Raw genomic sequence first — 16,118 nt, forward strand, 5'->3', positions numbered from 1 at the left:
TGAAAAGTGAAGGTTCCAAGATCGCTGCTTAAGGTATCATTAAACCAGTAGTAATTTCAATTAGTTTTTCTTGTGATTTTGTCTATATTCCCTGCCATGTTTTCACTTTCTGCTTCAGATGTTCATAGACTATGATGATAATAATATTTTCTTATTGCCGCTGCAGGTACCTTTAGCTATCTATCTTTTTCTGCGCTTCAATATTTCCTTGTACAAGCTCACTTTCTTACACATCAGATGAGCAACCTTAAGTTGGGGGTTGATGTGATCAGTGCCCATAATCTTTTGCCTAAAGATGGGCAAGGTTCATCCAGTTCCTTCGTCGAGCTCTACTTCGACGGTCAGAAATTCCGTACCACCATCAAGGAAAAGGATCTCAGTCCTGTTTGGAACGAGAGCTTTTATTTCAACATCAGGGATCCTTCCATCCTACATTATTTGACTCTTGAAGCCTATGTCTACAATAATATCAGAGGTACTAACACCAGAGCGTTTCTCGGCAAGGTTTGTCTAACCGGTACTTCATTTGTTCCTTACTCTGATGCTGTTGTCTTGCATTACCCTTTGGAAAAGCGTGGCATATTTTCACGTGTTAGAGGAGAGCTTGGCTTGAAAGCTTATATTACAGATGATCCATCTATAAAGTCCTCCATCCCCTCACCTGCTGTTGAATCTTTGCCCAATAGTGAACCTCATGTGACTCATATGCATTCCCAAGCAGCTCAAACCCCGGCCGTGAAAGTCGAATCGAGACACACCTTCCATCATCTTCCCAATCCAAATCTACACCAACATGATCATCATCATAACCATTCTTCTGATCCTGCCGCTCACCATCATCATGTACCCAAGTATATTGCTGATGAGATGAAACCAGAACCACCTCCTCCAAAGCTGGTCCGAATGTACTCTGCAGCATCTGCACAGCCTGTTGATTTTGCACTAAAAGAAACCAGTCCCTTTCTTGGTGGGGGAAGAGTTGTGGGAGGACGTGTTATCCATGGGGACAAGACTGCGAGTACTTATGATCTTGTTGAGCGTATGCATTTTCTCTATGTGAGGGTTGTTAAGGCTCGTGAACTTCCTGCGATGGACATTACAGGGAGTCTTGATCCGTTCGTGGAGGTAAGGGTTGGGAACTACAAAGGCATAACAAAGCACTTTGAGAAAAAGCAAAATCCTGAGTGGAACCAGGTGTTCGCCTTTTCAAGGGATCGAATGCAAGCTTCTGTTCTAGACGTTGTGATTAAGGACAAGGATCTGATGAAAGATGACTTTGTTGGAATTGTAAGGTTCGACATCAGTGAAGTTCCATTACGTGTTCCGCCAGATAGTCCTCTGGCTCCACAGTGGTACCGGCTTGAAGATAAGAAAGGAGAGAAGATAAAGGGTGAGCTTATGCTTGCTGTCTGGATTGGAACTCAAGCAGATGAGGCTTTTTCTGATGCCTGGCACTCTGATGCAGCTACACCGGTTGATAGCACACCTGCTACATTCACAGTGCTACGATCAAAAGTCTACCATTCACCACGGTTGTGGTACGTGCGTGTTAATATTGTCGAGGCACAAGACCTGGTTCCATTGGAGAAAAACCGTTTTCCTGATGTGTATGTTAAGGCACAAATAGGCCACCAGGTGCTGAAGACAAAGCCGTGTCAGGCTCGTACTCTGAATGCAATCTGGAATGAAGATCTTCTGTTTGTTGCCGCTGAACCCTTCGAAGATCATCTGGTTCTTTCAGTTGAGGATCGTGTGGCTCCTGGAAAAGACGAGATCATTGGGAGAGCCATCATACCATTGAACTCCATAGAAAAGCGTGCTGATGATCGAATGATTCATTCCCGCTGGTTCAACCTTGAAAAGCCAGTTGCTGTGGATGTAGACCAGTTGAAGAAAGAGAAGTTTTCTAGCCGTATCCATCTTCGTGTTTGTTTAGATGGAGGATATCATGTGCTGGATGAGTCTACTCATTACAGTAGTGATCTCCGACCAACAGCAAAGCAAATCTGGAGGCCACCAATTGGCGTGTTGGAACTTGGCATCTTAAATGCTGTAGGTCTTCATCCTATGAAAACACGAGAAGGAAGAGGAACATCAGATACCTACTGTGTAGCGAAGTATGGTCACAAATGGGTCCGCACACGCACACTTGTTGATAATGTGTCTCCAAAATACAATGAACAGTACACTTGGGAAGTATTTGATCCAGCTACCGTGCTCACCGTTGGTGTATTTGACAGCAGCCAGCTTGGAGAAAAGGGTTCAAATGGAAACAAGGACCTGAAGATCGGGAAAGTTAGGATTCGTATTTCCACATTGGAAGCAGGTCGTGTGTACACGCATTCTTATCCTTTGTTGGTTCTTCATCCTACTGGAGTTAAGAAGATGGGGGAATTGCATTTAGCAATACGGTTTACATGTACGTCTTTTATAAACCTGCTTTACCAGTATTCTAAACCACTACTACCCAAAATGCACTATGTAAGGCCCTTTAGTGTGATGCAGCTTGACATGCTACGCCACCAAGCTGTCAGTATAGTGGCAGCACGGTTAGGTCGAGCAGAGCCTCCACTTCGGAAGGAGGTAATTGAGTATATGTCCGATGTGGACTCACACCTTTGGAGTATGCGTAAAAGCAAAGCAAATTTCTTCCGACTAATGACAGTTTTCTCGGGATTGTTTGCTGTTGGGAAGTGGTTTGGAGATATCTGCATGTGGAAGAATCCTATCACAACAGTTTTGGTTCACGTGCTCTTTCTAATGCTTGTTTGCCTCCCCGAACTGATATTGCCTACAGTTTTCCTTTACATGTTTATGATAGGGGTGTGGAACTACCGGTATCGACCAAGGTATCCTCCTCACATGAACACAAAGATTTGCCAAGCTGAAGCAGTGCACCCCGATGAGCTTGACGAGGAATTCGATACTTTTCCAACAAGCAAGAGTCCAGAGCTTGTCAAAATGAGGTATGATCGGTTGAGGAGTGTGGCCGGTAGAATTCAGACTGTGATTGGTGATATTGCAACACAGGGCGAGCGGTTTCAAGCACTGCTAAGCTGGCGAGACCCTCGTGCTACTGCCATCTTTATTACATTCTGCCTCGTAGCTGCCATCGTGTTGTTCGTGACACCATTTCAGGTGATAGCAGCCTTGGCAGGGTTCTTTGCGATGAGACACCCCAGATTTCGCTATCGATTGCCACCAGTGCCTATTAACTTCTTCCGCCGGCTGCCTTCCAGGACAGATAGCATGTTGTAAGGGATGGTTTAAAGACAATCAAAACCTCCTAGTGTTTCTCCAAGTCGTTATGTTTTTCCTGGTGCATCATGGTTATTATCTGCCAAGTGTTCTGCCGATATTTTGATCCATAAGTAATGTGTTTTCTCTATATGCTGACTCAGTATTCGAATAAAATGAAGAGTAGTTTCAATAATCAAACTTTTTCAATGCTCTATTTATTTATATGCTGACTTGTCCAATGAATCTTCAGACGTCTGATTTCTATGCTCTCTTAAGGTCTAGTTTATACCGTAGCAAATGATTTTTCAACTGAAAAAGTATAAATACTATATATATTTTTGTTGATGAGTACAATTGTGTCTTATTGGCCGTTAACGGTTCACCCTTTAGACGAAAAATCGTATTTGGTGAGATAACGATCGTTGGTCAATATTTCACTATAAGAGAGACAAATACATAAAGGAGAAGATGGGGATAAAGAAGGAGAAAAAATGGTCATGGTCATCTTTAATTGATGATGTCAGGCGTAGAATAATTATAGTTACATGTAGGTCAACATACTAAATAAATCTGATTGTTAGATTTTTTTATTTTATTATTGTAGATTACGTGGATTTATCAAAGGTTTTGTTTATGTACTGTAACTGATTCGGAAACCATGGAATTCCTATGTTCAGAGGACAAAAATACCTTAAAAATTTAGTAAGTGAACGAGTCAAGAGAATTGATAGTTTCTCGAGATATTTTTAAAGATATAATATTTTTTAAATCTTTTATGCTGTTTGAAGTTGAATTTTTCTGAGAGTGCAATATAATGAATTCGGAATATTACATAATTAGTTTACGTATCCAACTTTAACTCAGATATAGTATATTTGGGTTCAAATCCAAGCATATGTAAGGTAACTCAAGTCTCAAATTGCAATTTCACTCTAAAAATGACAACAACAACAAATTAATAATTTAATTTATTAATTAAAACAAAATAAAGAAAAAGAAAGGACTATAAATTCCCACTTTACTCTAAGGTGACGTTTGGTTCTCTGAAATGTTTCTAAGGGAATTGAAATCTGTGAAGGAATTAGAATCTGTAGGAATTGGAATCTGAATCTGAAACTTGTTTGGTTGGCAGTAAATTAAATTGGAATTCAATTTCATATTCTGTTTGGTTCGCACACATGTCAGATGAATTTGATTTCAGTAATGTAAAATGACAGAATTACCCTTCTTATTTTTTTTGCTTAATTTTAGTTTGTTTTATAACTTATAAAAATCATACTAATAAACATCATAAGTTAAAATCATCCCAATTAGGGATGGTCATGGGTCGGGTTTTTGGTCCACCCGACCCGACCCGAGAACAAGGAAACCTCCACCCGAGTCCCGACTCGACCCGACCAAAATAAAGTTTCACCCGACTCGACCCGACCCGAATATCACGCTTAAAAAAACCCGACCCGAATCCGATTTTTTTTTAAAATCCAACCCGATCCCAAAACTTTTTTAAAAAAATCCAACCCAAATACCAAAAGATTGATGAGGGTAATATGGTCAAATTTCACATTCTCTCCTCCAAAGGATTTCAATTTCATCATGTTATGGATGAAATTTACTTTCCCTCTCTTGATGAAATTGGATTCCAATTCCCCCTAATTTCAAATGATTCCAGCGAACCAAACATCACCTAAAACTCATTTTATCAATTATCCTTGAAGTAAAGCCAAGGAAAACAGTAAAACTTTTTGAAATATAAATTTATGCATTTATTATTTTACTTAAAAAGAATTATTTTAATATTTAATTTAATTATCAACAATACCTTTAAATTTTATGCGACGAAATAAAATACTTAATTAATTTATTAACAGATCAATTTTTAATGTCTTAAATTTATGCTAAAGCAAGTTATTTCTATTATTAAAATTTTGAATTTACAAGTAATTTTTTTTTATAAATTTAAAGTGAATAGAAAATAGTATCAATTTAAAGGCTCTCAATCCTTTAACTATAAACGCTCATATTCTAATTTACATGGCATTATAACCCGAAACTTCAAAAGATAACAACAATAACTACTGAAGTCGCTTGGTTATTGCACAACCAACTTTTTTTAATAGAAAAATGATTAAACCCATAATTATATGAAAATAACAGGATTTTCAAACTCCATAAACTTTTATATTAATTGAACTCAAAACCATTTAGCAAGTAGCCAAATAATATACAATCCCTTGGCCTAACTTTAAACTAAGCATACATTGAAAATCATAAAAACCCCAACATATGTACAGAATTTGGCAGCACTCTATTCATAATAGCTTTATTATTTACTTGACAAATTGCACACCCCTAAACCTATATGTGTGTGTGCGTGTGTGACTGGTATATACATACTACACACATAAAACACTGGATATAGAGCTTTTTATCATATGTTATTCAATCTTTATTCCACCTATCTCAAGGTTTTCCAGCTTCTTGGGTCTCTTGTAATTCTTTAATAAGAGGGAGCAGCAAACAACACTAACAGAGGAGGCAGCCATGGCAGCTCCAGCAATCCATGGAGGCAAACGAAATCCGGTAGATGGAAAAAGAGCTCCAGCAGCTATCGGAATCCCAAGAATATTATACCCCAAAGCCCATATATAGTTGAGGCGGATACGAGAAAAGGTTTTCCTGGAAAGGTGTATGGCAGTGATCACATCCTCTAAGTTGCTCTTCATCAGAACAATGTCAGCTGCCTCTATAGCAATATCTGTGCCAGCGCCGATTGCCATACCGACATCAGCGGCCACAAGTGCCGGTGAATCATTGATGCCATCCCCTACCATTGCCACAACATAACCTTCCGCCTGCGGTCAAGGGGAAAGAAAGTACAGATATGCCATCAATCTTTTATATGAACCACCAATGATTATATGTGTGTGTGTATAAATGTACCTGTAATTCTTTAACTTTATTGGCTTTTTGTTCGGGTTTGGCTTCTGCAATGACAGTTTCGATTCCAATTTGCCTAGCAATGGAACTTGCAGTTCCCATATTGTCACCAGTCACCATGATGCTTCTTACATCCATAGACTTGAGAATGGAAATAACTTCCTGAGCACCTGGTTTCACTGGATCGGATATGGCGAGGACTCCAGTCACTTCCCCGTCTATCGACACTAAAATGCCGGTTTGTGCCATCCCTTCCGTCTCTGTTAGCATGTCTTCAGCATCAGCTGGAATAGAAATGTTGTAGTCCAACATCAAGCTCTTGTTTCCCACAATCACTTCCCTGTTCCTCACAATGGCTTTCACTCCATGACCTGTAATAGAGATGAAGTCACATGCCTCTGGCCACGCAGGGTTCTCTTCATCTTCTCGGAACTTCTTGGCATACTCGATGATGGCCTTGGCTAACGGATGCTCACTGTTTACCTAACCAATTCACCATATTTTCAGCGTTTGTAATGAAAAAAATGTTTGATTCAATCCATTTGAATCTCATTGAGATCCACTCGAGTAGGTCTACAAAAAGTGTTTACCTCAGTTGCAGCAACAAGTTCGTAGAATTCATGTAGCACCACGTTTCTCAAGAGTCGTGTGTTAACAACCACTGGCTTTCCAACTGTGAGAGTCCCTGTCTTGTCAAATACAATGCAATTTACCTGCAATATCAAGCATTGCAGCATAAGATTTCCAGGCAGAAAACAGGTCCTGAAGCAGTAACTTTTTTTTTTCTTTTTTAAGACAAATAATAAATTAGTCCAATTCACGAAAATTGGCGACGTAAAAGAAGAAAAGCATCAGCTAACCTTATGTGCACCTTCCAATGCTTGACCTCCTTTAATTAATATGCCTTGAGATGCACCAACGCCGGTACCAACCATAACAGCAGTTGGGGTTGCAAGGCCAAGGGCACATGGACAGGCTATGACCATGACAGAGATTCCAAACTGAAGTGCGAGCTCAAAGCTATCCATAGAATGTGGTATCCATGATTCTGGGTAGCCATGAAACTTTCCTGCTAAAAACCATGCAAGCCCTGTCGAAAATGAAAGCATAATCACCTGTGAAAGACAACAGTGAGTAGCTCACAAAGAGTTGCACATGTGAAACAACTTTATGGGGGAAAAACACTAAAAAGACATGAAGCAACAACAGTTTTTCCTCACCAGAGGAACGAAATATTTGGAAATGCGGTCAGCAAACTTCTGCACTGGAGCTTTGGCCATCTGAGCAGACTCGACAAGCCGAACAATCTGCGCAAGTGCACTTTCTGAACCAACCTTTGTTGTCTTAATATGCAGTACTCCATTCTCATTGACGGTGCCTCCAATAACCATATCACCCTTCCTCTTTGCCACTGGTCGTGCCTCTCCTGTTATCATGCTTTCATTTATGTGGCTTTGCCCCCACAAAACAAAACCATCTGAAGCTACTTTTGCACCGGGTATAACTTTGATAATATCATTCTTTTGTATCAATCGACTGTCGATTTCTTCTTCACCTATCACATTTCCATCCTCATCCAAAGTCAACAATATTGCCGTCTCAGGTGCAAGGTTCATAAGCTTCGCAATGGCCGCAGATGTCTTTCCCTTGGCCAGAACCTCCAGATACTTACCAAGTAAAATAAATGATATAAGCATTGCGCTTGTCTCGAAGAAATCGGTACCCTCAAAATCTGGAGAGGTAGCAGCTCTTATCACAGTGTATACAGAATAAAAGTAGGCTGCATTAGTCCCCAATGCAATTAAAACATCCATATTGGCAGAGCCATGGAGCAATGCTTTGTAGGATCCGGTATAGAACCGCCGCCCTATTATGAACTGCACAGGAGTTGCTAGCACCCACCTTATAATCTCACCTATAGTTAGCATGTTGACTACTTTGGTATCCAAACCATGCTTAATTCCTGGGATATACATGAACACCATGGAAGTTAAAAATACAGGAGTAGTGAAAATCAAGCTCCACAGGAAGGATCTGAAGTACTGCTTGATTTCCTCCTTTCTATAAGACTCCCTTCCACCTCCTTCGTTTTCGGGAAATATAGTTGCCTTGAAACGCTTGCTACTCCCGGTTGAATCTATCACTCTGATAAAGTTTCTCGGTCCTGTCATATCCGGTTTGTATGAGACTGAAATCTTTTTGAGCTCAGGTGATATTTCTACAACTTGAACTCCTGGAAGTGCTTGAATGGAATTTTCAAGCATTCTCATTGAATTATCAGTCCTTACACCGTCAACACGAAGATTAATCTTGCTCATGTCTTCTCCCGTGCTAACAAGTATGGCCCCGAATCCAGTGTCCTCTATTGCTTCCATAAGTTGATTGTAGGTCACAATTTTTGGATCATGATGAATTTCTGCTTCTTCAGTTGCTAAAGCAACTCGGACCTTTTGCACACCAGGAATTGCCTGCAAAACGTTTTCAACAGTGGAGGAGCAAGACGTGCACGTCATTCCATTAATCTGTATTCGGCATACTTGAATGGATTTCTCATTTGTCTCATCTTCAATCAATGCAGCTTGAAATCCAACATCTTCAATGGCCTCCCGAATGCTCTCCTCCTATAAATGTTTACAATTTCAAAAGCTTGCATAACACAAGTGCACAAAGAACAACAAATAGGAAATAAAAGAAAGCAAAACAGAATTAAGCCAGCATGCATCTATTAAGTTATGAGTCAGACTGCACCTTCATGAAATTGCAAGAACAATGAAATATACAACTTTTCACACACAGTAATCAAGTAAGCTCTTTTGCAGCAGTAATAATGCACAACCTGTTACAAAACTTGCCTATCATATATAATTTCACATGACTATTTCCCTTGCTGCATGGACAACGATTAATTGTTTAAAGCTCTTGGTCTAATTCGTTTTTGCTCCGAGATGGCACTTATGTATCTTGTACCTTCAAACCCAACCCCTCTTCTTCTTTTTCTAATGTTTTCTTCTCTTCTCAGTTCTCAGCCAGTCATAAGATTATTATGAAATGAACACATATCCCATATCCTTGTTCATTATGTGGAGCCGGAGCAACAGAGCATATCTGGTTTTAGGTGCTGTAAATAAGTTGTAAGCTTTACAGTAAACACTATTAATCTTACTATTTTCTTGAATGAATAGAAAGAAATTAGAGGCTTTTTTAGAGTTCCAACTTGTTTCTACTTAATTTTCAGTCTTAATTATACCAGTTGAAGGCTGTTTTTCCCCTAAGCCATATCAAAGGAACAAGATAAAACACAATTCTTGACATACATACGAGTACTCTTGTTAAAATCAAGTACTAGAAAGGTGTTTGGTCGTTTCAGTTAACTAATGGTCATAAAACCATAACCTAAGCAGGTGAATACTCATTCATAATAATGGAGTTTATGCTTTTTGTATTTTCAGATATCTTAAACTCCATTTATCTCTTCAAACATAAGTTATGGAAAACAAAATTAAGCAAAGATAAGCACTTTAATCTTTCAAAGACAATATGAGACAAAAAAACTGTGTTGAGAGGACACAGTTGGGGTTTGTTTGATTAACACACCAGCTCAGGTCTCAATCTCATGGTCCAAAACCATCGGGGACCGAGGGGACCGGTGGGACATTCGCCTAATGGAAATTTCAAATTAGCATATAGTTCAGATATTTTCAATTGATAATCTATTTTGTCAATTTTATAAGTTAGCTCCCTCATAAAATTTTAAAAATTCACCCCTAACCTGAGATCCTACATCCGAGGACTACGTTGCCCCATTGATGTAGGTTGAGTAATTAGTCCAGGAGCTGCAGTTTTGTTGGTAAAGCATTAATGGAAGTCAAAAAATAAAGGTTTAATAGTGTGAGCTTGACGTGTTTCTTCATCCTCCACAAGCAAAGCGACAAAGTAATTGGGAAGAAAAGAAATGATAAAGACGACAAACTTTATGGGGGAAAAAACAGAAAACAATATCCCAACAAACGAGAAACAAAGAACCCAACTGAAAACCGGAAATAACAAGAAAATCAGACAAAACTTACATTAACAAAACTTGGGTAGAAGAGAACTTGTGCCTTGTTGTTCAAAACATCGACGACGGCTTCCTTGATTCCCGGAAGCCTCTTGACAGCCTTCTCGACGGATCCGGCGCAGGCGGAACATGTCATTCCGATGACAGAAAAGATTGCCCTGGCCTCTGACCCCTGCACTTGTGCCGATATCCCTTTCGGGTACTTAGGCATCGATGGATAATGAGGCCTTGGCGACAAATCTCCATAACTCTCCTTCCCTATGCATGCCAATGCTAACAACTTGCTCGCCATCTTCTACCTCTTGCAGCTCCTTAAATTTTACTGTAATAGAAACAGGGTTTGGAAGTTTGATTCAGTGAATTATATTTGGTATTTTCAAGGAAAAGGAGAAAAGGAGAAAAGCATTCTTCTTTCCCTTTAAAGTTACTTGTTTGATTTCTTGGATTCCATGTTTCTTTAGCTTTTGGATTATAAAACATTAAGAACTGTTTAGGGTAAACTACATGTTAGTATCCTAACTATTTTTGTTATTTTAGTTTGGTCATTCCACTATTATTCTTTTTCAAAATCATAATTAATGTTATGTTTTGGTTTCATTTTGGTCACCCATCGTTAAAAGATTAATAGAATTACTGACGTGAAATTTTTCTAAAAAATCAATGATGACATAATATTATCGTATGTAGATACATCAGTTTCACCGTTAATCTGTAGGTAAAGTACATGTTTAGTACATCAATTATTACATTTGTTCCATTTTGGTTACTCAACTATTTTTTTGTTTCAAAAGCATATAGAATGTTACATTTTTGTTTCATTTTGGTCACCTGCCGTTAAAAAGCAACAAAAATATTAACATGATAATTTTTTTTATTTTTTTCAACGATGATATGGCATTACCTTATGAAGCACGTTAGCATCACCGTTAATATTTTAACAGTGGGTGACCAAAAACCAAAACATAATGTTAAGTATGATTTTGAAATAAAAAATAGTTGGGTGACCAAAATGGAACAAAAGTGATGGTCGGGGTACTAAACATGTAGTTTACCCTTAATTTTTAACGGTGAGTGACCAAAATGAAACCAAAACATAATGTTAGGTATGATTTCAAAACAAAAAATAATTTGATGACTAAAATGGAACAAAAATAATAGTTGATGTACTAAATGTGTAGTTTACCTAAATATGTAACATGCAATACACCAACGTGTTTATGCTATGGATATACGTGATCTGAAATGACAAACAACTCCTAGGTTTATGCTACGAATGCCTATAGTTTTCTACAAATGGGGAATAGACTTTACGTGAAAGATAATAAGATTTGAATTCAGAGATCACTCTTATGCTATTCTACGAATATATGTGATGATGGTAATAATATCAGTTATATATGCGATCGTGATAAATATAATATGAAGCAAAACACGACCACAACAACAATTAAATCCCTAGTTTATGCTATGAATGCATAGAATTTTCTACAAAATGGTTAACAGAAAATAAAGACTTTACGTGAAAGATAATGAGATTGAATCCAGAGAACAGTCCGAGGTTTTCTTCTTCTGCAAGACGTATATATAATGTACAAATGAAATATAAAAAAAATGGGTGGAAACGTGGTTACATACGCAGGTATTATTTTAATCATATGCTTATCTTCCCTTCCAAGCAATGACTTTGAGTTATCAACTTGTGTAGTTTAATTTTGAGTTTGCTGAATTCAATATAAAAACAAAATTGATTCTTCATTTAAGATTCCCTTTTGTCAACAATGTCCTTTTCCAGGTCAAAACTGCTGAGGTTTTTTTGTTTTGGTTTGAGACATAGAATATTGTCCCAAACTATTGGAGCCTGATTTGCTCTTATACCACCACTAGCATACCCCAACTGATTTGGTTGGGTTACTTGTCTTGGTTAATCTGAGTAGTGAGAAAGGTAATTTAAAAATCAAATCTCTTGGTATAAATCAAGCGACTTTAATGGTTAAGAGATTTGTTATTATTTTTTGAAGTTTCTGATTCAAGCACTGCGTATGCAGAAGTATGAGCATTCGTTGCTAAAGTGCTGAAAGTCTTAAAACAAATATTACCTTATATTCACCTCAAATTTATCAAAAAAAAAACAAAAAAATACTTAAAAATACTATTTAAAAATATAACAATCATTAAATATATATTTATCATTCTACCTAGAATGATTCATTAAATAAATTATCATTATTTATGGAAATAAAGTGGTTATCTTAGCTTTTGACAATTTACCTCTTTTGATTTGGACGAATAACCACAATCGGTTGTTCGTGGTAGAATTACAAACATTTAAGATCATTTGGTTCATGGAGTTTAAAAAGGGAAAATAATCGATGAAGTAAAAGAAAAAGGAGACGATCATCCTTTTCAATCTCATGTAGTGACTTAAATATTGACCTTTAATGTTGGTGTTAGGTATAGGGTTTATTTGTCTAACGTGACCTGTAGAGGAAGTATAATAATTTTCCCCTTAGTTGAAAGAATATCATAAAATGACATGGCTCGAAAGTTGCGGCAAAATATGCTTCTTATCGACACGGAGGTCTCTCCGTGGAGCAGTCATGACTTTGATCTAGAGAGCACAACAAATGTGCTGATTTTCTATTTCGGAAGCTCCTCCTAACAATTAATTTAAAATTGGACAGAGTTGTCTAAAGAAAAATGGTTGAATCACATCACTAGTCATTAAGTTCATTAGACTTCACAGTTTGAACTCTAAAATTCACCTTATATTCAATTTAGTCCCTATATTCATCAATATTTAAAATACAAAAAATAAACAAGCATAAAAACGAGTTGATAAACTATCTTAGAGCCAATAAACGAGTTTGTTCACGAACATAAATAAATTAAATACATCTTTATTCATGTTTGTTCATTTATATAACTTAATAAATGAATGTTATACAAATGGTTCACAAATAGCTCATCAATCATTATGTTTATTTACACTATGATCTAAGTTTGGTTAAGGAACACATTTTCTTGAAAAAGAAATAGCTTCATTATCAAATTAGTGGAGTAATTTGATCCATGTGGCGTCTATGCATCAGACCTCAAAAACGTCTAGGACGGAAGTTGTGAAATTCTCCAAAAACTGCTTGCAAATAAAGATTAAACTTAATAAGCTGAAATTTGTATAAAAAATCCATCATATAGTTTGTTAATTTAGACCTTATATATCAATATATTTTTTAGTATTTCTATATTCATTTTATGATACATAATAAAGTTCGTTATTACCTCTTTTATTAATATTATTTTTAAGAATAATTTTTTATATTCTCTTTAAGAGTATAATATATCTTATAAATACACTAATATTTATTAATTGATTGATATATAAATACAATAATTAAATATAATTGTAATTCTCGTATGATTGTATATATATTTAAAATATTATATGATTGTAGATTTATAGATTTTTTTTATTAGTACAAAGTGATTACGTATTTTTCTTAATTAATTGATTATAAAAGCGAATATATTTTTATTTTTTACCATTGAAGTTTTTTATGAATTATAGATTTATGAATGTTAATTAAATATAATATTTTTTTTATTAATTTAGTGTGATTACAAAATAATATATGTTTTAGAGATTCTCAAGTATTTGACAATGAAAACTTAATCATCCTTGTAATTTTCGGTGCTCGAACTTGAGATCTCTAAGAATAATAATCATTCATTCAATTACTGAAGTAGTTTGGTTTTGTATTAATCGAATATAATAATTATGTTTGAAACTATTAGACAGTTAATATAATAAATCAATAAACATAACAAATTTTTGGATAAAACAATTTATCGTGACAACGCGAGAATGACCTGAGAGTTAATAAAATTTTGAGGACGTGAAAACTAAATCCTTTGTCGTTGCGCCAGTGTAGTTTACGTTTTCACTGAGGTCAGTTCGAGTCAGCACAACAATAGACAATTATTTCATTTTATCGTATTTACCAGTTTTCTTTTACCATTTATTTTATATTCAGGAACTGAAAAAGACATTAACATTACCAAAACAAAGTAATTAAATATCTCAATCATACAGTTATATTTTATATAATCTCAAAAATCTTGTTTTTAAATAATTTGAATAATATTTTATTAATGGTAAAGTACACAAATGGTCCTCCGACTATATTATACTACTTTGTTGATTCTCCTAACTATTAAAAGTTATAAATTGGTCCTCCGACTCTATTATACTATTTTATTGATTCTCCTAACTATTAAAAGTTATAAATTGGTCCTACGACTATAGGGAGTTGCTTTGTTGAGTCCTTTGACTATTAAAGTTACAAAATGATCACTCAACTATTCATTATGTTCCAAACTTGTCCTTTTTCATTAAAAATTTAATGATCGTCTGAGCAGGACATTAACATGTTGACTGAAATATGATAATCATTAGAGATTAGGAAATCATATTTTATCATATCTTAGTCAGCAGGTTAACGTCCAACTCAGATTGCCATTAATTTTTTTAAAGAGAAAGAATGAGTTTGGAATATAATGAAAAGTCAGATGATCATTTTATAACTTTTAATAGTTAAGGGACTCAACAAGGCAAATCCATGTAGTCGAGGGAACATTTTATAAATTTTAATAGTCAAAGGACTTAATAAAATGATATTCTATAGTCAAGGGATTATTTATGTATTTTATGAATACCAGAGTATTAACAAAGCAAACCATTTACTGAAGTAAATGAAATCAGGCTTACAGTATAAGAATATTTAATATATATATATATATATATATATATATATATTATTTATTTATTTATTGTTTTACATCTGATTAATTTATTGAAGTAGTTAACTTTATGAGATCAACTCTTTGACCCATAACTTTTATATCAATTATTATTGTGCTGATATGGTTGTTTCTTTGTTGATCCGACAATTAACGTGTTAACGATGATGGGATAGAGGGTTTTGAATAATTTTCTTTTAAATTTTGATGATTTATTTAATTTTAAGAAAGTAAATAATGAAAAGTATAGAAATATTTAAAATTTTAAATAAAGTAGAATTTTTAAATAATTAAAACAATAAATAAAGTAGAAAATTGTTAAAATTTTATTGAAAGCAATAAATAATTTAAAAAAATATTAAATAGATTAATAAAATATGTAAAAATCATATATATATATATATATATATTAAAAAGAAATAAATTCTATATCAAACATGTCACTACTCTTTTCAACTTGAGTTTACGATGAAAACGGGCTGACCTGAAAAGGTTTTATTTCATTTCATAATAAAATATGTAATCTCTCCCCTTATATAATACCTTTGACACTAACATCAATACAAATATCCAAATTATATATATATATTGACTTTTTTGCATGTCATGTATTATTCAGAAAAGCAACGGCTTATTAATGGAGACTTTTCAAAACAATACAAACTTTTACAGTCAGCAAAAAGTATTAAATTTTGTAGAATATTATCATAGAACTTATTGGGGCATTTGTCAGAGTAGTAATGTATAAAAAATTATTAATTAATTAATTAACTGAATGATATTTTTTTTGGCATTTATGTAAGTTAATTGCATTCGTAAAACTTATTATTTAAGGTTTAATATAAAAATTGGTGTCCAAATTATATTTTTTTTCCATTTAGGTGTATAAATTAATTTTTGGTCAGTTCAAGTGTCTAATATTTTTAACATTACACTTTTTAGTATATGGGCTGTCACGACCGTTAAATTCTATTGTTAAATGACAATATGACTTTTATAAAATTTTAATTTTTTTTTTAAATTAAAAAATTAAAAATATTTTTTTAAGAAAAAACCGAAATCTTTTAAAACTCTAATTTCAATCTCT

General features: G+C 35.0%; 2 protein-coding genes across 3 annotated transcripts; one reads left to right on the plus strand and one right to left on the minus strand.

Moving 5' to 3' along the window:
* LOC120117463 (FT-interacting protein 3) lies at nt 1-3,359 on the plus strand. Its single transcript, XM_039137743.1, has 2 exons — nt 1-33; nt 167-3,359. The coding sequence occupies exon 2, from the start codon at nt 238-240 to the stop codon at nt 3,256-3,258; it is 3,021 nt and encodes a 1,006-aa protein (XP_038993674.1). The 5' UTR covers nt 1-33; nt 167-237; the 3' UTR covers nt 3,259-3,359.
* Nucleotides 3,360-5,481: 2,122 nt separating this feature from the next.
* LOC120117404 (probable copper-transporting ATPase HMA5) lies at nt 5,482-11,804 on the minus strand. 2 transcript variants are annotated; one of them, XM_039137689.1, is made up of 7 exons: nt 11,713-11,804; nt 10,245-10,559; nt 7,398-8,798; nt 7,038-7,292; nt 6,768-6,890; nt 6,181-6,660; nt 5,482-6,092 (listed from the first exon to the last, which is right to left on the minus strand). In XM_039137689.1, the coding sequence occupies exons 2-7, from the start codon at nt 10,524-10,526 to the stop codon at nt 5,676-5,678; spliced, it is 2,958 nt and encodes a 985-aa protein (XP_038993620.1). In that variant the 5' UTR covers nt 10,527-10,559; nt 11,713-11,804; the 3' UTR covers nt 5,482-5,675. The 2 variants fall into 2 exon arrangements, with proteins under 2 accessions (XP_038993620.1, XP_038993619.1); XM_039137688.1 differs by lacking the exon at nt 11,713-11,804 and having other exon boundaries at nt 10,245-10,617.
* Between the last annotated feature and the right edge of the window lie 4,314 nt (nt 11,805-16,118).

Source organism: Hibiscus syriacus, unplaced genomic scaffold, assembly GCF_006381635.1.
Source record: "Hibiscus syriacus cultivar Baekdansim isolate YM2019G1 unplaced genomic scaffold, ASM638163v2 tig00110319_pilon, whole genome shotgun sequence".
NCBI classification, from domain to species: Eukaryota; Viridiplantae; Streptophyta; class Magnoliopsida; order Malvales; family Malvaceae; genus Hibiscus; species Hibiscus syriacus.